Genomic DNA, 24,615 nt, shown 5'->3' on the forward strand with positions numbered 1-24,615 from the left:
ATCTAATTTATTAAAGATGGTCGCACTTCAAAGTTGGTCAAGAAGATTATCTCTGCATAAAAGTGGCTATGTATTCCTAAAAGTCTTCTTATTAAGGCCTTGATAGTCAATGCAAAGGCAAAGTCCACCATCCTTTTTAGGTGCAAAGAATACATACACTCTCCATGGTAATGTGCTTTCACAAATGAGGCCTTATTCCAAGAGTTCCTCCAATTTTTTTTGTAGATCTTCAAGTTCTTTTAGTGCTAGGTAATAATTGGTCAATTTATTAGTTTGAATCTAAGAAATAGTTCTATTTGAAAGAAGGCACCTCAATTAGGATGCATGCTACTAAGTGGATCAATTCAAAAGATGCCTTGATATTCTCGTACAAGTTGATTTTTTTGTTCTACTCATTCGGCTATCTTTCCTACTATTGATATGAGATTTGGAACCACCATATATTTTGTTTACTTATGCTCTACTTGCTTCTTTAAAAAGGTCATTCCTATAAATAAGTCTTTGATTACACATTGTCTTTTTTCTTTACTTGATGTATAAAGAGAAGATAATTCCTTCAATGGTATTTGTCCCAAATAATTAGAGGTATTGTCGCATGTTGAAGAGCCATTGATATACATCTTCTTGTCTTCAAATCTCAGAATATGTATTAGACTTACTCAATTTTAGCCTAACAAATATCAACTCTCTTATCCTTAAGACTTTTATTTGCCCTTGCAAAATAACTATCTAGCCTAAGAGGTACTATATTTGAACTTCTATTTGAAATTACTCCCCTATATCTCCCATATTGTAATTTCTTTATTAGACTTTACTATTGTAATGTCTTCTCACATCTCGGTTGACTTTTTAAGAGTAACTCATGGTAGCCTCAATATAGTATCTAGTGTGACCACAATAATTGACCTTTCAACTAGATGATGATTATTGATATACTATCAAAGAACAATCTAACACTTTCTCTGATACCAATGAAATGGGATTAGTCTATCATGAGATTCTAAGTCTCTTTTAATCCACAACAATATAAAACCTCATTACAAAGTAGGACAAATTGGATTAAAAAAAAATGAATAGAACTAAATACAATAGGACAAGAAAGATAAAATTGTGCAAACAAAAATAGAACAAAATAGAATTGAACAAGAAGATGCAAGACCAAATTTTATTAAGAGAGAAGGTTCAAAGTCATACCTGACTAGATGCTCCATAAGACCTTGGCCAATCCTATTTATACTTTGTTCTATCACCCTAGACTTTCTAAAATATTCTTAGATGATAGACTCTATTTAGATAATTACTTTAAACTTCTTTTAGAAGGTTTCATAGTAGATCCTACTTAGATAATCGCCTTAAATTCTTTTTAGAATATTCTTGAATGGATCCTATTTAGTCCACTTATCTAACCCTAATTCTAAAAACTTCCATAACTTCTCACACATAATTTTAACTATCTATTCATATGTGTCAATAATGCAAATATCTTATCTATATCTTGTTATATTTTTAATCCATAGCAATATAAATTCCATCAGAATGTAGAACGTTTATAGTCTATCAAAGATCAAATAAAATTGAATAGAACTAAATAAAATAAAATATGAAATATTGAATAGAGTAAAAGAGAATAGAATAAAATTGTATAAAAAATATGAAAAATCAAACTTTAGTATGAAAAAGAGATTAAAGCCATACTCGATCAAATATCGAAACGACCTTTGCAAGTTTTATTTATACTTTGTTCAATTATCTTAGAACTTTCTACAATATTTTAATAGTAGATTTTACCTAGATAATTGCCCTAAGTTCTTTCTAAAATATTCAATTATAAGTCCCATATAGATTACTAATCTAACTCTAATTCTAAAAACTTCTTAAACATGGCTCCAACTATGTATATCTATAGGTCAACAATACAAATATCTTATCTATACCTTATTACAATATCTTAAAAAGAATTTTCCAAAATTTTAATACAAATTATATCCTTTTATATAATATCATATCTTTTGGCAGTCTATGATAGCCATAGATGTTGTTAAAGAAAAACTTGATTATTTCTTCACTTATAATAGATTTTATAATATATTATTTTGGTGAAGCAATCTATGATCACAAATATAGAATCATATGAGCTTGAACTTGGAAGATTCTTAGTAATATCCATAGAAATATAAGATCATAATTATTCCAGTATATGGTTAGAGAAGTCCATAAGATCAATGACGAAGAGTTTTTGATCTTCAATATATGATATATGATTGTACAAAATCATTCATAGTCTTCTACATTTGCAGCCATAAAAAATCTCTAGATATAAGCTACAAAGTCTTGTTATATCTAAAATATCCTATCACTAAAAAGTTGTGACGTGCTTGAAGAACACATAAATGTGCTTCTCTTTTTGGAACATATAGACAACCTTTTGTCACGGACATATATCTACTGTAATTATTATTTATATAATATCAATAGATAGAAATAATTAAAAGTAGATTAATTTCATAATACCTTTTAAAAAAGCTTTCTAAAAACTTTCTAGATGCTGTTTTTACTTTATATGTGTTTGTAGTTGATTGATAAGTTAGAAACTTTGTCAATAAGCTAACTATGTGCCACATGTATTGGTAGCTTATAGAGCAAGCTAATTATATGACATCCATATAAAAAACTTACCTTACAAATTAAGATACATATCATACAAAGTTAATATATTTTTGGAGGTCCTATAAAATATCACTACATAGATCCTGGATATATATAGAGATAAAAGTGAAGCCTTCTTCACTCTTTTCAATTCCTTTCTCGCTTTTAGTCTAATTTCAAGAATCTCTAGTTTTCTTGTCTTTTGGCAATAGCCATTTCATTTTTTTTTTTAATATGCATACTTCTCTATTTCTATTTTTTTATATTTCTTTGATAGAATTTTATTTGTTTATTTGCTTTCATTGAGTTCTTATCCTTGACCTTTTTGAAATAGAGTAGGTTTTTTAATTCAAATTTTAAAATATTTTTGATATCATAAACAAAGAGATCACAAGACTTACTTCATTGAATTTTCTTGAAAAAGATTGAGTCAATGATCAATGTTGATATTATTTCTCGAAGATAAAAATGCTCTAATTTCATGAAAATTCTTTTTTATTGATCAAAAGCTGCATCTCTTTCTTTTAATATAAGATAAAAATATTTAAAAAGAAGATCTAATAAAACTTGTTATTTTTTGAATTTATAAATAATCTTAAAATCAAATCTTGATAAAGACATGCTCAAATAGGCTTCGCAATGATTCAAAACACATGTTGATATAAAGTACTCAAGGTTCTTGTAATTTTTATATATAATAACTAAACTAGAAGTGCCTTCTAGATAATGACACCATTCTTAAAATGAATCCATAATTGAAAAAAAATCTTTATTATAGATCTCGTAATTAATCTTAATTGCCAAAAATTTCTTAGAATGAAAAGCTATCAAGTAGAACTTATCACATATTTCCATTTGTGATAAAACAACACCTATAGTAAAGTTTGAAGTATTTTTTTCTATAAATAATGCCTTAAAAAGTCAATATAATACAATATTGGTACAAAAATAAATGATGTCTTCAAGACTTCAAAAGGTACTTCAGCTTTTTTATTCTACTCAAGTTTTTTTTTTATATGTGAAGTACGTAAGAAGAACCACAACTTGAAAAAAGTTTTTGATGAAAATCTGATAATAATTGGAAAATCCCAAAAAATATTATACATCTTTGGCTGATTTTGGAATCTTTGAATCTATAATAGTTTACACCTTCTTATCATAAAATCATCATTTGACATAATATACCTTAGGAAGTCAACTTTAGTAGTGTAAAATATACACTTTTCTATCCAAACAATGATCTTATATCTTTTAATTTTTGTAACACATAATAAATATAAAATTCATATTCTTCTATATTTTTAGAGTAAATTAAGATGTCATTTAAATAACAGATAATAAAATTAGCAAAAAACTCAAAAAATATATCTTTCATTCAATATTGAAAAGTAGCTATTGCATTTGTGAATCTAAAAGACATGACATTATATTCAAAATTTCCATACTTGGTTAAAAACATAGTTTTTTATTTATCTCTTTTTTTAATACATATTAGGTTATATGCTCTTTGTAGATCTATTTTTGTATAGATCTTTGCTTAATTCAGTTGATTAAGATGTCTTAGAATTAAAAGTAGAAGATATCTATTTTTGATAGTGATTTTGTTGAGTCCTCTATAATCTACATACATCCACAAAGATCCATCTTTTTTCTTCATAAATAAGATAGAAGCTTATGCTACAGATTTTGAATGGTGTAAAAAAAATTTAGCCAAATTCTTATCATAAATCCTTTAAATGTAATCAACTAATTCTATAATAAGTTATAGATTGGTTCAAATGGTGGTTGAGCTCTTTATTACAAATCAATTGAATAATTTTAGGAAAAATATTCTAAAAGAATATCTACATTCTTCTTTTCAAAAATATCCTAAAAATCTTCATACTTGCTATGAATATTACTTGTCATCTTTCTACCATCAAAAATACATATAACATATATAGCAAAAGATGACCTTTCTTTTGCTCCATGTATGAAAGCTTTTGCACTTATCTATAATGGTTTGGATGTATTAGACTTATATATTTTTACTTAACTAACAAAATTTTAAATTAAACTATAAGAAAAATTAAGGTTATAAAAAATCCAATTCATTTGAGGGTTATATTTTTCTAACCATAATAATCCTAAAATTATTGGATAAGTGGAAAATTTTATCATATTAAATATTACTATGCTATTATAATCTTTAATTGGTACATCTAAAGAAATAAGCTTAAGGATAATATTTCTAAAAGACAACAAATAACTATCTATAACTTCTACGTGTATGAGTTTAATTTTCTTGACTAATGATATCTCTTATTTTTTAATAAAGTCCTTGTTAATAAAATAAGTTGAGGCTTTTGAATCTAACAAAGCTAAGACTTTCTGATTTTTTGGTCCTAAATAAACTTCTATTGTGAAATAAGAAGAGGGATTGAAAGAAAAAATAAAAACTTTATTAGGTGTTTTGTAAGTTTTCAATTATACAATCTCTACTATAGCTAGAGAAACTTATTTTTAGATACATTATCTTTTTTGACAACTATGCTTCTCATTTTATAATTGTGTTGTTTCTTTGGATAATATTAAATAGTATACTTAGATTTTCTATAATATAGGCACAAATCTTCTTGATGACAATAAGTCTTTTCTTACTTAGTAAGATATTTAAAATGTAGTGTGTCAATTTACATAAGCTCTGGTCTAAATGAATAAGCTTCTAAAAACTTAGAAGGTATTGCCATAGCTTGACTTATCTCTTTCCAATAAAATCTTTGTTTTTGCCATCTTTCAAAGAATTGATTGTTGCATGTAATGGCTTGAGCAATAAATTGTTCTAATGAATCTGATCTTGATATTGTCAATAAATAATTCTTTGACATTATCTTCCAACCCATATTGAAATTGATTGATAAAGGCTTTGTTATTCCAATCCATGTGTCAAGGACAAGAACTCGATGAAAAAACAATTCAGACAAGTGAGCCTTCACTCAAAGAGAGGTAAAAAAATATATATAAATAAGGATATATATTGAAAGAGAAATTGGAATGGCTATTGCCAAAAGACAAGAAAACTAGAGACCCTTGAAACTAGACTAGAAGCAAGAAAGGAGTTGACAAGAGTGAAGAAGCCTTCACTCTTGTCTCTATATATACTATCTAACTAAGGGCTACGTGGCGACGTTCTATAGAACCTCCAATATGTGTTGACTTTGTAGGACACATACCTTGACTTACAAGGCAAGTTCTTCTACGTGTGGGCTACATAGTTAACTTGATCTTCAAGCTAACAACATGTGTGGCACATGGCCAACTTGTTGACCACGTTTCTAATCCAAAAAGTCAATTAAAGACACCTATGAAGTCAAAGCAGTATCTATGAAGCTTTTAAGAAGCTTCCATATTAAATACTATAGAATTTACTTACTTTTATCTACTTTTACTTACTTCTACCTATTTGTATATGTAATTACTAGCTTACATGATTATGTCCGTGACATTACCCCCCCTTCTAGGGACGAGTTCCACGATGAGTGGTCATCATATGTCGAGGAAATCTATGATGCGACGAATTGTATTTGCCACATACTCTAATCTTTCTTCTTTTTGAAGATGATTGATAGGGCCTCTCAACCATCGGTAGTATCCCATACCAGGGCAAGAAGTCCACCCAGTTATTTGATCATTGTTGAGGCCTTCGTAACTTCTTTCGAATAGAATATTTGGAACACCATCAGGAGTTGTTCCTACCTCTAGCACAATCACCAAACATCGGAAGTCCCTTCCCAAATCATGATATCAAACGCATTGTATCTCGCCATCTATTCGAGGAAGAACATGTCGTTCTTGAAGATCTTCATCTCAATTACGTCGTCTTGAAGGTTGTGACAATCATAATGTCTCATCCGGCAGGTCAGCAAATGAAGGCTCTTGAGTCGAATCCACTGGTTGTTGGTTCTCCATCTTCTGAGCGTCACTACTACAAAGAAGCTACGAACAAGAATTGAAAGTAGAATGTTATCTTGCCTAGATGTTGTTTCTTTTATAAAGAAGATTTTCATCTTGATTTTGATGGATGTTGTCAATGAAAAGCCTCCACCGCCTTTGCTGCATTTACAAGATTCTTTATTGGCTCCTATGTGCGTTCACTAATACCATATCCGTGCCAATGGACAAGATATTCTAATTTATTTTGGCGCCGCCTTAAATCTAAGACTTCTTCTATCTCAAACTCTTTATTATTGTTCACTTCTATAGGAGGAGGTGGAGCTTGTCGTCTTCTTGATATGTCTACTATCTTGTATGATTCAAGAAGAGACACGTGGAATATTGCATGGATTTTCATTGACTCCGGTAGATGTAAACGTTATGCAACTGGATTGATTTGTGCAGAAATAGAAAATGGTCCCAGCCTTCGATAGTCCAACTTTTCACAAGGACGAGTAGTCTTGATATTGCAACGAAGTAGCCATACCTTATCACCCAAGACAAATGATGGTTGTTCCTTTCAATAGACATCCGCATTGACCTTTTGTTGTTCTTGAGCCTCTTTTAATTACGCCTTCATCGTTGCATGTAGCTCTGATAAATGAATTGCCAAATCTTTTGCAGCAGGAATATCAACTTTTGAAAAGTCAAAAGTATCAAGTTGTGGATGATAACCATAATTAGCAAAGAAAGGTGTTTATTTTGTAGAAGAATGTACCGTGTTATTGTAAGAAAACTCTACCAATGGCAAAAGAGTTGTCCAATCATCTTGTTGGTAATTAATGGTACATCTTAAATATTGCTCCAAAACTTGATTAACACGCTCCATTTGTCCATCAGTTTGAGGATGGAATGCCGAAGATAGTTTTATATCCACTTTCAGAATCTTCAAAAGAGTCCGCCAAAATCTTAATACAAATTGAGTTCCCCTATCTGATATAATATCCTTGGATAATCCATGATAGCGATAGATATTGTCAAGAAAGAGCTTAGCTGTTTCTTCACTTGTGATAGATTTTGTACATAGTACAAAATGTGCCATCTTGGTAAAACGATCTACTATCACGAATATAGAGTCATAAGAACTTGAAATTGGAAGATCTATGATGAAGTCCATAGAAACAGAAGACCATGGTTGTTCTGGAATGGGTAATGGCTGAAGAAATCCAAAAGGTCGATGACGAGGAGTTTTCGATCTTGAACAAACATCACATGATTGTACAAAATCTTTAACTGCCTTCCACATTTGAGGCCACCAAAAATCCCTAGATATCAGCTCTAAAGTCTTATTATATCCAAAATATCCTGCTCCTGAGAAGTCGTGACGAGCTTGAAGAACACGTAAACGTGCTTCTCCTTCTAGAACATATAGGCGTCCTTCAAAATAGAATAGGTTATTCTTAAATTCAAATTTAGAGGGATCATGAGATTTAGAAGAATTATTCTTGATATCATGAACAAATGGATCTGAAGACATATTTAACTGGACTTGCTTAAGAAAAGTTAAATCAACAGTCAATGTTGATTTTATTGCTCAAAGATGAAATTGCTCTGGCTTCAAGAGAATTATTCTTTATTGCTCAAAAGCTGCATCTCCTTCTTTTGGTGTAAGATAAGAACGTCTAGACAAGGCATCGGACAAACCTTATTATTCTTTTGGCCGATAAGTGATGATGAACTCGAATCTTGATAAAGACATGCTCCAACGAGCTTGGCGACGATTTAATATGCGTGCTGACATAAAATATTCGAGGTTCTTGTCATTCGTATACACAATGACTGGACTGGAAGCGCCTTTTGGATAATGATGCCATACTTGAAAAGAATCCACAATTGCAAGAAGTTCTTTGTCGTGGATCTCATAATTGATTTCTTCTGCTGAGAATTTTTTTGAATGAAAGGCTACTGGATGAAGTTTGTCATCTGTTCCCATTTGTGATAAAACCGCACCCAAAGCAAAGTCCGATGCATTTTTTTCCATAAAGAATGCTTTGGAAAAATCAACACAATACAAGATTGGTGCACAAACAAACGCTATCTTCAAAGTTTCAAAAACAACTTCCGCTTCTTGATTCCATTGGAGTTTGTCTTTACAAGTCAAACGTGTAAAAGGAGCTGTAATTCGAGAGAAGTCTTTGATGAAGATCCGATAGTAGTTGGCAAATCCCAAAAAACATTGGACATCTCTTACCGTTTTTGGGATCTTCCAGTCTATAATAGTTTGAACTTTCTTAGGATCCATCATAAGTCCATCATTTGAAATGATGTAACCTAAGAAATCGACTTGAGTAGTGTGGAACACACACTTTTCTATCTTAGCATAGAGTCCTGTATCTCTTAATTTTTGTAACACACGACGAACATGAAGTTCATGTTCTTTTGGATTCTTAGAATAGATCAAGATGTCGTCTAGATAACAGACCACATAATCATCCAAAAATTCTCAAAAAACATCATTCATTAGATGTTGAAAAGCTCCTGGTGCATTTGTAAGTCCAAAAGGCATGACGTTGTATTCAAAATGTCCATACCTAGTTCGAAACGCAGTCTTCTATTCATCTCTTTCTTTGATGCGTACTAGATTGTATGCTCCCCAAAGATCTATTTTTGTATAGATCTTAGCTTGATTCAGCTGATCAAGAAGTCTAGATATTAAAGGTGGTGGATACCTGTTCTTGATGGTAATCTTGTTGAATCCTCGATAATCAACACACATCCGCAATGATCTATCTTTTTTCTTCACAAATAGAATTGGAGCTCCTACTGGAGATTTAGAATGGCATATGAAATTCTTGGCTAGATTTTCTTCAATATACTCCTTGAGTTCAGCCAACTCATTTTGTGATAAACTATAGATTGGTCCGAATGGCGGTTGTGCTCCTTCTTGAAGGTCAATTGAGCAATCATAGGGACAATGTTCTGAGAGTGTATCGGCATTCTTTTTTTCAAATACATCTTGAAATTCTTCATATTGGCTTGAAATGCCACTTGAAGTCTTTTCACCAGTAGAAACGGGTGTGGCATAAATAATATATGGTGATTCTTTCATAGCAGCATGCAAGAAAGCTTTTGCACCTATAAATATGGGTTTAATTGAACTGGACTTATGACTCTCTACTTGATTAACTACACTGTTAGTTATACTTTTAGAGAAAGTAAGAGTTTGGGAAATCCAATCTATTTGAGGGTTGTATTTTTCTAACCACAATAAACCTAAAATGACTAGATTAGAGGGAAATCTAATGATATTAAATACTACAAAACTATTACGACCATTGATTATTACTTCTATAGGAAGGGTTTCGTGAGTAATATCTCCAAAAGACAATGGACGACCATCTATGACTTCTACATGAACAGGTTTAGTTTTCTTTACTAAAGATATGCTATGTCTTTTAGTAAATTCTTCATCTAAAAAATATGCTGAGGCTCTTGAATCTAACAAGGCAAAGACTTTGTAATGTTTAGGTCCTAAAATAACATTTAATGTAAAACAAGGAGAAGGCTCTGAGGAGAGAATAAGACCTTTACTAGATGTTGTGCAAGGTTCCAACTGCACGGTCCCTATTGTAGCTGGACAAACTCGTTTTCCGACATATTGTCTTCTTTCACAGCCATACTCCTCATTTTGTGATTGCGTCGTTTCTTTGGACAATGTTGAATAGTGTACTTTGGTTCTCCACAATATAAACATAATCTTTCTTGACGACGACGAGTCTTTTCTTGCTCAGTAAGAGGTTTGAAACGTACTGCATCAATTTGCATATCCTCTACTTCCGAATGTATGTGTTGAAGAGGTGTTGGTGTTGCCGTTGAATTATAGTAACGTTGAGGTCCACTTGTACGGTTCTCAGATCGGAATTCAAAAAGGCAATTGTCGCACTTTACAGCAAAGTCAATTGCTTGACTCAATGTTTGAAGATTAGGCAAGTTGAGCATTAATTTTTTTACCTTATATTATAATCCGTAGAGAAATTGGCTAATAAGTGCAGCATCATCCCACTTGATATCAGTTACAAGTTGTCGAAATTGTGAAGCATATAACGTTACTGATTGATTGCCTTATCGTAAAATATGGATCTTATTGGTTGCAACACGAATTGCATCATGTTTTCCATACATGGATCGAAACTCCATCAAAAAAGCCTCTAGATTATCCAATATTGGATCTCGTCGTTCAAGAAAAGATGAAAACCACAATAATGCTGAACTTGAAAGAAGCGTACCAATGAATCTAACTTACGATCCTGAAGTTGGATAGCTTTGGGATTGAAGTTCAATCACAAGTTGCACTTGATTGATAAATCCTCGAAACTTGGATCTGGTGCCATCAAACTTCTCGGGTAGGACAATTCTTGGTTCTCTAATATTTGAAGGGCGTTCCACCATAGGAGAAAGGACATGGTTTGGAGCAGATGTTGAAGCAGCTCCAACCATTTCTATATCTTCACTTCTTGCCAATTTTGTTGCTCTTTGTAGTGGTAAATTGAGTTGATGCATTGCAAGCATTAATTCCCTCAATTGTTCTTGCATTTGTGCCATTGCATTCTTCATTTCAACAAGTTCTGCCATGATAACATTTAGAAGAGAGAAGATGTCTAATATCGCTCAAGTCAAATAGAAGAGAGGACTTGAGAACAAAGAAAATACTAAGGACAATATCAGTTTAGAAGAGGGTAATCTACATCTTCTAATATGCTTATATCTTATCAAGAAAAAGGGGTAATCCACTCTTAATCAAGATTAGACAAAGCTCTGATATTGTAGGTGTACTCTTGTCAATCTGTCAAGGACAAGAACTCGATGAAAAAATAATTCAGACAAGTGAGCCTTCACTCAAAGAGAGGTAAAAAAATATATATAAACAAGGATATATATTGAAAGAGAAACTGAAATGGCTATTGCCAAAAGACAAGAAAACTAAAGACCCTTGAAACTAGACTAGAAGCAAGAAAGGAGTTGACAAGAGTGAAGAAGCCTTCACTCTTGTCTCTATATATACTATCTAACTAGGGGCTACATGGCGACGTTCTATAGGACCTCCAATATGTGTTGACTTTGTAGGACACATGCCTTGACTTACAAGGCAAGTTCTTCTACGTGTGGGCCACATAATTAGCTTGATCTTCAAGCTAACAACATGTGTGGCACATGGCCAACTTGTTGACCACGTTTCTAATCCAAAAAGTCAATTAAAGACACCTATGAAGTCAAAGCAGTATCTATGAAGCTTTTAAGAAGCTTCCATATTAAATACTATAGAATTTACTTATTTTTACCTACTTTTACTTACTTCTATCTATTTATATATGTAATTACTAGTTTACATGATTATGTCCGTGACACCATGTCGTAAACAAGATTTTGAGATTCAGCAACATGTGTGGTGGTTGAATGTGATCTTTATCATAGAAATACAAGCTTGGTTTTTGTTATCATTTTTTAATTACTTCCTCCAAATGTGGCTATAAACACCTCCTAGAATAAATTCAAATCATAGAATAATTATGAATCTTTTACTATCAAAGGTGCAAATTAAGAAAGAACACTTGCAAAAAGAAATGCACATATGAATTCAACTTGGATAAATCCATTAAGATATTAAGAAGGATGCAACTTTAGATAGAGCTTTACTTGTTATAAAAACCCTCAAAATTTTGATCTTGTTCCATTAAACTTGTTAAGTATACTTATCCTTGCCTCTTTTATATTTGTAGTAGTAAGATTCCTCAGATTCAATTGTGAATTTAATCTACTTACTTTTCTTAATTTCACATCTTCTTAACACAAATTTTGAACTTCATTATTGACTTCTTTCATAGATGTAAGAATAGTACATCTATGATTCATATTAGAAGTATGTGAGATTTCTATCCTAAGAATGTTAATAAACTTGTGAAGATCTACAATAGTTATAAATCTATTTTCACTTCCGCCAAGAATAACATCTATAATTTTTTTTTCTATAGATAATTCAAAAAAATTGAAAAAGTTAAATTAGAGGAGGATAATCTACAACCTCTAATATCAAATGAAAATTTCTATGAAGAAGGATAATTTAATTTCTTTAAAAAAAAATCAATGTTAGATAATTAAACTATTTGTTTAAAAGTAAGTTATCTACAACCTTCAAAATACAATAAAATAATTCACTCACTTTTAAAAAAAGATAAAAATAATAAATTAGTACTCTTATTAAATCATCAAGAATATGAATTTTAAAAGAAGAAAATTCAATATACTCTTGTGTCACTCGAAAAGATTAGAAAGTTATTCAAAGATGGTAATATATTAAACTAGAATGACTATTGCCAAAGATAAGAAGACTAAAAAGTCTTGAAAGAAGACTAAGTATTAGAAAGGCATTGATAAGAGTAAAGAAGGTTTCATTCTTACCTCTATATATACTTTTTAACTAAGAGCTACAGAACAATGTTCTATAAGACCTCTAATATATGTTAATTTTATAAGACATATGATTTAACTTGCAAGGCAAGCTTTTTATATGTACACCACATAATTAGCTTATTTTATAAGCTATCAATATGTGTGGCACATAATTTACTTGTTGATCAAGTTTCTAATCTATCAATCAGCTATAAATACATGTAAAGTCAAAATTATATTTATGAAGCTTCTAAAAAGCTTTTTTATAAGCTATTATGGAATTAATTAATATTTATCTATTTCTATCAATTATATAGATAATTATTAGAATAAATATTTATATCTATGACATGTATATATTCCAATATGATTGTTGTGACCTTAGATCAATATTCCTCCACAAGAATTGCATCATGTGGCACCTTTCTTAATTATGCAAAGAAATATTGTTGGAACCTTATTTTAGGACATCTTATTAAGCTTATTTTAGAAAAATTAGATTTTTTTAAAAAAAATTCTAATTTAAAAAGGCTTGATTATTCAACCATATGTTGTATTTGAGTAAGACTCTATATATTGGATGTATTATCTTATTAGAAGATTATTACATAGATTAAAAGATTATGTTGTCATATTGAATCTATATCATTTAGAAATAAGTGCTAGTTACTGAGGGCTACTTAGGATTTGAGAATAACAAATAGATCTTTATTAAATGTGATTTATTTAAAGTCTAGAGAGAATCAAAATAAAACTTACAAAAAAAAAAAAAAAAAAAAAAAAAAACACACACACACACAGACAACTTCCATGTGAGAAAAGAAAATAGCCATAGTTTTATAAATATATTAATTGGAGGTTTGAAGTGTGAGTCTAGAAGTCACATACTCCACCTAAAATTGCCCTTAAAAATGATATTCATCTATTTTTAATTATTTGTCTATTTTTTTTTAATGAGAGACAATATAAAGACAAAATAAACTAAGTGGATATATCTGGATATACTTTGTTACTTATTGAGGTGAACCATCTTCAATTAACTATTGGATCATAATTCCATTCTATGTGGACCATCAACACCATCTTAATTTATAGTGCACTTGTTGATGCACGTCATATTCTCCAAAAATACTTCTCCCATTCATATTTCTGCTCAGTAACGAAACTATAACTATGCCTAGACAGCAACATATATGCACAGTTCAACTTTACATATACCCACCTACAGACTCGGTGTGTTGCTACACAAGAAAAGTGAGTTTCCCAGTGAATCAGTTGGATCTGTTTGTTACTGATGCGAAGCTCTTTGTCAGAGAAGTTGCAGGTTCTTTCCCATGGTAGCTTCCCAAGTTTTGAATCTCAAATGTGGTGATATTGGGGTGGGCAGCTTCTTCAGCTTGTTGAATGTGGACTTAAATAAGATTGTTGGATCTGGATTGAATTTTAGAACAGAATTCAGGTCTCGTTATTCTCAAGTCGCAGCCTTGAAATCATCATCGTATTCAGAAGCCTGAAACCTCAACTTGATTACTACCACCATCCATGTGTTCTTGTACCGCTTCAAGCTCATTACCGTAGACTATAAGAAGTACACTTACAGAATCTTGTGTTTTTGTGTCCAAGGATAGATCGATTGCTCTGGCTTTGAGCACCCACACCGACACTCGATTCACAAGTGAAAGGTATGAGAACTTATGGAATCTTGTTGTGCATGATTTGCCATGTTGCTTTGACACTGAAATGTGTAGTTTCTCATAATGTCGATCTGCAGCAGGAGGCTGAAGTGGAACCCTTATTCAATTGCCGCTACCTTCCGAGTTCCCCTAATCACGGCAATTCCATAGTATTTGGTCTTTTTTTTTTTTTTTTTTTTTTTTTTTTTAAAATAGTGGTGATGCAAAAGCCTCATATGAACGTTCACGCAAGCTATTTGTTTGTGATGGGCGGTTGCTGCACACAGTTTGAATGGGCCGCTATGGAATTTCCAGCCATTTCTCTTTGACGACCTACGTTCTGGACTTCAGCCATTTTTAAACCAGCCGTTGAGAAGAAAATTGAATTTTGGGGAAAGTTAATGCTTTTGTCATTGCTGTGTCATTCAAGAGGATGAGAAGAAGAGCATGCGTTTGGTTTCTTTGTGCATTGTGTGAAAATTGATATGTGCATTTGAGATTAATTTGTGGATACCTACCCTATGCTTTGCTGTGCAGGATAACAGACAGCGGAAGGCTAAAGCCCAAAAATGCCGCGTAAGATATTGACGCTGCGTTTGCTTTTTTGTAAACGCAAATTCTTTACAGAAACAAAGGAGGACCATTGTAGAATTCGTCAAGGTGTGTCTTGGATGTACTTCATGGAAATCGATATCTTTCTTGTGATTTTATGTGACTTGGTTTCTTATCTTTTCGATGTTCATCAAAGGCGGCAAGTGAGGAAAGTTTGGGTAACTGACATTTATTCCTTGTTAAATCTTGTTTGTCTCATTGTGACAGTATTCATGACCTACTTTGTTTCAACATGTCATTTCTAACTCTTCTTTATCGCATTGCTTTTGTGACAAGTATTCACAGGCTTTCAAGGTCTCTGAGTCTTCTGCCAATTGTGTTAATGCAAGTTCTTCGAGGTATGTCATGGTTCCAGGTGTTGATTCAGATACGAATTCAACTTCCAGTTGATCTCTTTCCGACACAGTAATGCCTGTACAACATGTTGAAATTGTTTACGGGATTTTGTTTCGTCGGTCATTTGCATGACCATTGAGACGCCTCGAGATATTTCATTGTTTCTAGCTCTCGAGTTATATTAATTTATTTCTCGACTCTAGTAGTTCCCTTGAATCATACTGCTATGCCAATGGCATGGTTGCTACTAGGATAGGCATGAAAGGTTCAGAATATACTGTTGAATATAACAGTCTTCTCTGTGGAATTATTTCCTTCACATTTCGTTCTAAAGAGTTACTCATGGATTCAGACTTTTTGAACGAAATCGCGAAGAAAATGCGTTACAAGGGTCTAACTGGCTTCTTCAAGGGCTTAAACACCACTATCATGCAGTTTGGTTTCAGTAGCGATGATCTTTATGATCAAGGAGTTTGTGAAAGCAGTTTTCGCAATGGTTACGAAGCAGGTGAAGATTTCCGAAGTGGCACTGTTGAAACTTCCCCACATGTTATTCTATAGTTTCGTTCTCCTTTTTTGAGAGCGCTATATTGCACTCCTGTGGAGGTGATAAAACATGAATTTCATTCCACTAATCAGCTGATGCATTTATTAAGGATAATCTTGACGTAGTCCAGATTAATGCAACATAATCATTGGTTTCCCACATACATTGAGATCGATATACCATAGCTTGAACAATAACATATTTGGCTCTTTCTTTTGCCAATATTTCAGTTCTGTTTTGTTTATTAAGGCTAAAATTGAGAAAGAGGGGATATTATTCCAATTTAAAGGTAACCTTCTGTGGATTTTCATCTTCCCTTGTGTTGCTTGCTTTCATCGATTCATTTCTACACAGTTTGCAGTACAGCCAGTAAATTACGGTAGACCTCATTGAATGGGTGGCTACGAAGAAAAATCCCAATTGATACAACATGATGGACTTGTGTTTCCTTCACATTCCCAATGCAGACGTATGGTTTGTCTGGTCACCAAGTACACGTACTGGCAATGTCAAGTAGTCAAAGTAGAGGTTCCGTTGTGCTACGTCTCTCAGCTGTGCTATGGCATTGGGTGTTGTGTGGTCAGGGCTGCTTCATTTCACAATCCTTGGATTTCTCTCTCTAGAGCTGGTTTCCAAGTCGCCGACCTCGCATGGAGACAAGTGACCGTGGGGGGCCGGCCTCAAGGCGGTCTTGATGAGGGCATTAAATGTTGTCTGACAGAAAAGGCAACAAGTCTTGACCGAATTGGTTCCATGTTGATGGAGTGTGTCTGACATCTTCAAGTCAATTGCCATGTGTACAAACCCCATTTTCTCACAACTCACTTGCTTTTTTCGATCCAATCGAACTCTCAGCACATGGGAGAGGTACGCAGTTCCTCTTAACTTGAATGTTGACATATTGTCGTTTATGAATGGATTCAGCTTTGATCATTCGCTGTAGATGTTTTGTGTGTTAACTTGCTACTGCAAAGGAAAATGGTGGCAATGCATTGTGCTAAACAATCAACCTTAGTCTAAGGTCGAAATAAAAAAGTTACACAAATATCATGATGTATGTATCAAGAGGGTGTACAATGTACATATCACTTATGAGGGATCAGAGGAATGTAGCTGAATAATACAGTGGCTGTTCTGTTCCAGAGAAAAAGGGCGATGTTACAAGTGTCCCATGCCATTATTAGAGGCTCTGCAGAAAACTGGCAACCCCGCTGATTGTTTGATGCGATATCTGATTGCTGAGCAGAGCTTTCTCCTCCAAGTGTTCAAGAATGTACAAGAGGCTTACTATGCATGGGTAAGATTTTGGGACTATCCTCCATGTTAGCTGTAGCTACTTTCGTAAACCGAAGCCCTTGTCAAGTAATTTGACATCCTTAAATTAGTCTTGTTCTGGTCTGGTTCCTGATTTGCAAGAAAGTGGTTACTTTGGCTAACTGACTTTGGACTACCTGTTTCAGTTATTCAAGTGTCGTTATTTCCAATTGTTGATGTTGTTGGATACAGCTTGGAAGTTGGCATCAGTGTGAATCAGAGCTAAGAAATCAACTTGGATAGGATCTGATTGAATTGTGCATGTGAGGCTGCATGTTCGAAACTCTCCGACTAGGCAGCTCTCATGAGGATCACAAAAGTCAATGTTTTCTCCTCAATAGAGCCAATTACCCGAAGTAACAAACTCCAACAATGACTGCCACACAGGGATCATTAAAAATAAAACAATAAAAACAATAAATAGTAAATAATAAATAACGAAAAAAACAAAAAACTGTTCAAATCATGGAATATTGTGGTATTGATGTGTTGATATGAGACGCACGTACTGTAATCAGTGACATGGAAATGCTTTTGCACATGTAGGGGAAAAACACCAAAATAAAAACAAAAGAATAAAATAAAATCGCAGAACTTTTTGTGAGTGTGTATAAGTGTGTATGATCTACGATAGGAGATGAGGGAAAGAGAGCCTAGAATGTGAAGGATATCGACCTATTGCATACCAACAAAGACAAAAAGCCTGGACCACGCAGTCAGAGCTCAAGAAAATCTGTACTTGGAGCATGACACTGACAGACATGTACCTTGATGGGCCATACCAGACAGCGAGCATATTGTACCCACTAGTGGAGAAACACGAATGATGAATGAAAGACGTGCCCGAAATCAGAGACTTCTTCAGTGGATGCGGAATAAGCAACACAGGCGGAGATGATTCCAGACGCAGAAGGTTCCATCGGATCAAAAGAGGCTTTGAATTGTCATCGGTGACTGAATCATATACAGGATGAGTGGAGTTGTTCAAACAATATTGAGTGCGTGGAATAATGCACTTCAAGCACTGACTTCAAACTAGGACTCTTAAGAAACTTTCAGGCACTCATCGCACACAGCAGTTGATTTATTGCATTGGTTAAAGAATGAAATGATTTTTAGTATTGATCATGCTATCTAATAAGTTACCTCCAGATGGACATCCGCACTGGCTTGTGGGTGATATATAGTTTTACAATTCACCCATGTCTGCTTCTTCCATTCCAACTTCAGCAGTTTTGAGTCATTGAATTTCATGTACATGTTTGAACCAAAAGTTTTCGTTACAGTGTGAAGATTCTGTATGAAATGAGAGTATCTCTACAATGTGAAAACCAATCGCCAAACGACCTCTAAATCTGGTCAAGAACGGCAGCCATCCGTTGAAGGTCTCGAAAAATGGGAACCATGGGGGCGTGGTAGAAAGAGCTGTGACCTTGTGCACCATCCTGAGTCTGCACAATTTGCCACGGATCATTGTCGACATAAACCTCAGGACCTGTAACTGCCAGCAGCTGATGATTCACTTGATCAAGCCCAACAGTGTTGATCCTGGTCCGATCGTGGACGTTGTGACAGGTCTGCTGCTGATCTTGCAAATCGCACAACTTCATGACAACGTCGCAATCGGGATTCGCCGCTCCACGCTTTAGGAGATCATCGGGAGAGCAGATCAACGTGGCCCTCTTAGCCGAGAAGTGTTGGTCACTGATTACATCTTTCGCAGGCAGAACAGAAGCACACTTCCGTTTGACGGTCGAAATCGCTGGAATATCGGTGCCAGCTCGATTCTGCCATAGATGGTTGGTGCCAAGAGGACTTAGGGCACGATGGTTTCTGTTAGTCTGATGATTTATCTCGATGCTGAGGTTGCTGGTGCTGCAACTGTTCGGTTCTGGCCAGAAATATGGCCTTCGCAGGCCGCGTTCGGGGTGCTCCAGATCCGCAGACATGTAGATGTCGTTACCCGACCTACAACCGAGCTGCAGAGTGTCACCAGGTTGGTGAAGATTTGCAGTAATGGAGCTCAATTCTCCCCTATCCTGTACAAAACTAGCGTGACCTGGGAATTTTCCCCCCGGGATGAAGTCAGGGTTAGGTGAGAGCGAGGATGAGTCGGAGTGTGTTGATCGTGGACCCAGCCTCGGCTCCATCTCTGAAAGATACTGGGGAGAGTCGGAGAAACTGCTAAGCTGCGGATCCAATTGCTGTGTACCTCGGTCGTGCACTTTGTTGCCTTTGCAGGTCAAGTGGACCTGAACTGATGCAGACGAAGAACTGGTGGCTGCCCCAGACTGACCGAGCAGCCAATACACAGGATTGAAAACGGGTGGAATAGTGGTGGACTGTTGCTCAACTTCTACTAACCTCGCGGAATCATAGCTTTCAGGTTGAAGATGGTTTGGGGAGCTCTCAGCCAGATTCGGCGCTGTGGGCGAGAACCCTGCGTCGTTACTTGTCCCGCTCACCATCAAACGCTCCAGAAGGTTGTCAGTCGAGAGTTTCATTGATGGTGTATGGCCAGCTTGCAAGTCAACCCTGTTGAAGTCCACTAAGTGTCCGACTGCGTGAGAGTATTGAGAGCTTACTCGATGGATTAAGGATCTGGTTGGATTGTACATCACATCCTCCGAGGAGTTGAATATGTTTTGGGCAGTTTGCGGAACGAGGAACGTAGACTGAGCTTTGAACTTGTTCCTCAACCTTACATTCCCTTCACCCGCTCTGTCGATGCCGCCGGCCATGAGCTGGGTGGAAGATTTGTGGGAGTTGTTCGTAGGGTTAATTTCACTGGAGGAGCTCTCCCCAGCTTCCATCAGTGTCGGGTTGGGAGTGACAAACTTGTGAGTGCTGGGGTCGATTCCCATGCTGCGGAGCTTCTTCTTGATGCATGAGTTCCAGAAGTTCTTGATCTCGTTGTCCGTGCGGCCTGGGAGTTGTGTTGCAATCTGTGACCACCTGCAGACCCACCGATTGACTAATTTTAAAAATTAAAAAATTAAAAATAACAATGTTGTATCATGTCGACCATTCACAAGGGTTGACAGAATCTCTCATCTTCCTTAATGACAGCAAACCTTGTAAACAATTTCTAATATCCACCACTTCAGTTATTCAGTCCTTTCAAAAGCAATCTATTTCTTTTAAAAAAACATATTGGATGTGAACTTCATTCCTTATGCTTAACGTAGTCATTGCACGTGACCTAGAGCAGACATAAATTTGCTACAAATACTGACTACCGAACATTCCAGCATTTTCCCATTGAAACGGCTCACGAATAATGAATTTGCAATATCGTCCATTCATGGTGCATGTGACATTGATGGATAAATTTAAGGTTTAGTGAGGTGAAGATTTAGACCTGTTGCCAAGTGCAGCATGCCAGTCTATTATCAAACTTTCTTCTGTCGCGGAGAATACCCCTCGTTTCAAATCTGGTCTCAAGTAGTTGATCCATCGCAGCCTGCAGCTCTTCCCACACCTTTGAAGACCTGTTGCATCCATTCACAAACACAAATATTGGTTAGTGATTAGTACAAAACAAAGTGTGCTAACCTGGTCGCTCTTCATTCCTGCGAAACCATTTTCATTTCCGAAATGCAGCTTCCTTGCATTAATCTAGAATTCGGGGTCTTTTCAACTGGTCCCATTCAACTGACTGTGGGCCTTAAATTGTATGTGAAATAATTGTTGATGATTAAGTAGGCTGTAGCTATCAGAATCGATCCAAAAAGAAAGCAAGTGCAGGGACAAAACAAGCCTTCATTTTCCAGTCGAGGAACATAGAAGCTTGTTTAGCTAAGTAAACAACTTCTAACTGCTTAGAAGTTCCAGGAGAATTTATGCCGGAAAACTGAAAAAAAAAGCTTCAATTTATCGGCACAAGTTTCCTGGAGAAGTTCTAATCCTCTAATGATCTTGTGACCAAGTCATGGGCGAAAAAGGTGCGAATCGAGCAGTATATTATTGTGTGCAAACAAAGTTCATCGTTGGTTTTGAATATATAGCAGCTGAAGTGACAAGTACTTAATTAAAGCTGTCATGGGTTAGAGGAGAAGACCGGCTTGTTTAGGAACAGCGCTCCAGCAGCCATGGCCGTGCTGAGTGATATATCGCACCAGCTTATCGTCTTCTTCTGGTGACCATAAGCCTTTCTTCAGTTTCTGTTTGTGACAACACGAGTGCCGACCCATGGCGGTTACACTACTGACTCCTGGCGATTGTGAAATCGTGCGCCTAGACCTCCCTTCTCACCCTCTAGTCCTGGCAATGTCATCAGTTCTATTACAACACATTCTGCGATGAGCAAACTATACTCTCTTCAATTTAATGTGCTGTATTGGGGCACCACTGCAGAGCGTCTAAATTAATCACTGCTGCCGGTGTCCCAGATAGGGCATTCGAGGTTAGAGACACCAGCTGTGACTGAACCCCAGTGTCGACTGTAAGAAGGTCTGCACCTCTTCGTGCCGGCAGGTTTGTAACAAAAATTCGTTGCACCACTGGCATACTTCTAACCCGTCATAGACAGTGCTTGATTGAGCGCCGAAGCAAACAGTCCCTGCAAAACAACAAGTATAGACGAAGTTGGTCCTAGCTTCTGTTGTTCCGAAGGAGGTGTATTCTTGTTTATGAACCTGAGATAACCACGTTTACAGATGTTCGGTAGCACTGCGGCTGTGTGCTGCTCTTGAACTCAAATTTCTCGACACTTGCATTTCTGTTATTGACTCCCCATTCCCTATCAAATGAGTATGCAACCCCTTCTTCACTCTCAACAAGGATCCTCTAGGTTCAGATACTCCTCTCAATTAATCTAAACGTGGACCAGAGTTCAGAAGAACTCAGTTGAAGTGGAACCGTGGATGACGGCGCTGGGTCTCGCATCCTGAGAAGGCTGAATCACATAAGTTGGTCGCGGGAACTATATAAACAAGCTGCAAGTTTCTCCGCTACTTCGATCCATTTATACAGGGGTGTAAAGTTAAGTAACGCCTTTCTAAAGCATTTCGGTTACCTCGACACTCCGCACAGCAATCGATATTGCGAAACCCAGCCGACCAGCTCCAGGGCCCACATCTCAACGGAAGACAATTCTCTTGTAAATCAGGAGCTACGAGACAAAGATTTTTTTGGTGGGTCGTGACTCAGCTTGTACTTGGACTCACCTCTACAGATGCACAATGTTCCTCGCAGAATCCGACCAGACCACGGAATGCAGGTACTGCGCAGATCGGAGCACACATGCGAGGGAATATAAATGTAAATTTGTGGTAGCTGGGACAGGCCGATCGCTTGGATAAGATAAGAATAAAAAAAATTAAGACCCCCCCTAGATGAGGTCTTCTGGGGTGGGGTCCCAACCCTGGCAAAGTGTCCCAGGCAGCACTGCAGCTTTCCAAACCCTCGATCGACCGAGCTCATGATCTGTTTTCGTGCATCCATGTCTCAACCCTTCTCCTCCCCAATTATTGAGTGCGACTTGCAGAACACATTGCTTTTCTAACAAGTATGACAATCACCAATATTGCATAGTAATGTGTTAATCTCTCGCTCGTGGAAAAGCTTTGACATCGCTGCAGTGCTGTGAAACATCACTCAATATCGGTCAGGGATCTCACATCAATGTTCACGCTGCAGATAGAAAATTTTCAATTTTCAGACTTCCTCGATGCTGTAATTACGAGCCTTAGCTGAAAATTTTAGCAACACTACAATCAGTATCAGAGTTGTAGCGCTACCATACGGCACTTCAGTGCGGCAGATAGTTTGACGTTTCCAAATTAATCATTTACTAGTCAGAGCCAGGAAAGTCGTAAAGCATGCATGCTGGATTATATTTCCAAGCTCATGATTTAACGGCCTGGTTGATCACGATCCGCCAGTTCACAAAGATCGCCGACCCATTCGAGTAAATCCCCACTGATCGAGGAAAAAAAAAAAAAAAAAAAAAAGGGGGAAAAGGAAAATGGTGTGCACCATCTGATCCGCACGATAACGTTTTTTTTTCTACCCCCACTCAATCTGCAGATCGCAGGAAACTAATCAGCACCCTCGCGAAACTTCGACTCAAACAAGGTGAACAACGCCGAAAATTCACTGTCGAGGCGTTTCGTTAACTGATCATGGCCCAAGTTTCTGGCTTGCTTTTGATCACCCACGCGCCATTACTTGATCCTGGTCCCACTGTGGAATGATTGCAAACTTGGCTACGCAATGGCCACGTTCATCAGTAGTAGTAGCTTCCATACCCCGATGGACAGATTAACTATTTCACCGAGCCCCGGACCAGATATTCCCATCGTGATGTCGGAAGAATCTGGGCTGCGCACTCCTCCTCCATGTGAGGAACTCCAGTCTGCGATCGACGCAGCACCATCCCCCTCCCTCCCTCCCTGCATGGGATGATTATGCACTAGACTTGACTAAAGCGAGTGAGAGAGAGTCTATTCGCCAGACCTTGGGCTGATGCTCATTCCCCTCAGATCCAATCAGATCTATTTATCTAACTCTCTATCTTTCTGTCTACTACTACTACTAGTATTACACTGCCCCCATCACAATGCCATTTCTGAATTCGGAGCCACTCCCATAGCGTCGATCTCCTTGCAACAGCAGCCCCGCGCTGTCGTCTCCGCGACCTGCCTTTGTTGGACGAATGAATGTATTTTTGATGGATGAATATATTTGGATGAATGTTTCTGGTTATATGGATGGGTGAAAGAAGGTTTTTATCATAGGTAGGAGGTGATGTTAAAAGAATAAGTGTGTTCCTCTTTGTTGTAATAAGGTTTATAAGCAAACTTGTCTATAATGGGCACTTTAGGATTTTGGCACCTTAATTGCCTAGATTAATTCTTCAAATGTGCCTAAATTAAGGTTGTTTGCACAATAGTAGTTATTGACTACCTAGATCACTTTTTCAATTGCACAACTATAGAGCAAAGCAATCAGTAGTTACTAATTACTTAAATCACTTTTTCAATTGTACAACAAGAAAGCAAAGTGGTAGTTAGTTATTTTGTTTATTGATGTTTAGACCTCTGATTTTGATATCTAAGTATAGCTTGGGTTATATTAAGGTCAATGATGTAAAGTATGGTTTGAAAATTGTCTCTTCTTGTGTTG

General features: G+C 36.0%; 2 protein-coding genes and 1 long non-coding RNA gene across 6 annotated transcripts; 2 read left to right on the plus strand and 1 right to left on the minus strand.

Annotated features, from left to right (window-relative positions):
• The first annotated feature begins 13,974 nt into the window (after positions 1-13,974).
• Positions 13,975-16,813, plus strand: LOC149987692 (uncharacterized). Of its 3 annotated transcripts, XR_016506514.1 has the most exons (6): positions 13,980-14,259; positions 14,634-14,687; positions 15,216-15,338; positions 15,567-15,628; positions 15,979-16,462; positions 16,758-16,813. XR_016506514.1 is itself a non-coding variant. In XM_090256155.1 (5 exons), exons 3-5 carry the CDS (start codon positions 15,864-15,866, stop codon positions 16,794-16,796), a joined length of 369 nt encoding a protein of 122 aa, XP_090112281.1. In that variant the 5' UTR covers positions 13,975-14,687; positions 15,216-15,338; positions 15,567-15,863; the 3' UTR covers positions 16,797-16,813. The 3 variants fall into 3 exon arrangements, 1 of the variants encoding a protein (XP_090112281.1); XM_090256155.1 differs by having other exon boundaries at positions 13,975-14,687; positions 15,567-16,134; positions 16,404-16,462; XR_016506513.1 differs by having other exon boundaries at positions 13,980-14,687.
• Positions 16,814-16,903: 90 nt separating this feature from the next.
• LOC149987693 (uncharacterized) lies at positions 16,904-17,554 on the plus strand. The gene is made up of 2 exons (XR_016506515.1): positions 16,904-17,040; positions 17,317-17,554. It is a non-coding gene; the product is annotated as an uncharacterized LOC149987693 (long non-coding RNA).
• Positions 17,555-18,570: 1,016 nt separating this feature from the next.
• LOC112292244 (uncharacterized) lies at positions 18,571-22,716 on the minus strand. Of its 2 annotated transcripts, none has more exons than XM_024540536.3 (3): positions 21,948-22,716; positions 20,849-20,978; positions 18,571-20,442 (listed from the first exon to the last, which is right to left on the minus strand). In XM_024540536.3, the coding sequence occupies exons 1-3, from the start codon at positions 21,994-21,996 to the stop codon at positions 18,837-18,839; spliced, it is 1,785 nt and encodes a 594-aa protein (XP_024396304.1). In that variant the 5' UTR covers positions 21,997-22,716; the 3' UTR covers positions 18,571-18,836. The 2 variants fall into 2 exon arrangements, with proteins under 2 accessions (XP_024396304.1, XP_024396303.1); XM_024540535.3 differs by having other exon boundaries at positions 21,548-22,716.
• Between the last annotated feature and the right edge of the window lie 1,899 nt (positions 22,717-24,615).

This window comes from Physcomitrium patens, chromosome 15, assembly GCF_059467195.1.
Source record: "Physcomitrium patens ecotype Gransden chromosome 15, ASM5946719v1, whole genome shotgun sequence".
Classification (NCBI taxonomy): Eukaryota; Viridiplantae; Streptophyta; class Bryopsida; order Funariales; family Funariaceae; genus Physcomitrium; species Physcomitrium patens.

Excerpts from the sequence above, each read along its gene's own strand:
- LOC149987692 (XM_090256155.1), top strand. The coding sequence starts at position 15,864 with ATGGTTGCTACTAGGATAGGCATGAAAGGTTCAGAATATACTGTTGAA. Across the intron at positions 16,135-16,403 it reads TCGCAATGGTTACGAAGCAG|TTCTGTTTTGTTTATTAAGG; the intron begins GTGAAGATTTCC and ends CCAATATTTCAG. Across the intron at positions 16,463-16,757 it reads GATATTATTCCAATTTAAAG|GGCTGCTTCATTTCACAATC; the intron begins GTAACCTTCTGT and ends TTGTGTGGTCAG.
- LOC112292244 (XM_024540535.3), bottom strand. The coding sequence starts at position 21,680 with ATGGGTCGGCACTCGTGTTGTCACAAACAGAAACTGAAGAAAGGCTTA. Across the intron at positions 20,979-21,547 it reads CGCTGTTCCTAAACAAGCCG|GTCTTCAAAGGTGTGGGAAG; the intron begins GTCTTCTCCTCT and ends TGGATGCAACAG. Across the intron at positions 20,443-20,848 it reads CATGCTGCACTTGGCAACAG|GTGGTCACAGATTGCAACAC; the intron begins GTCTAAATCTTC and ends GTGGGTCTGCAG.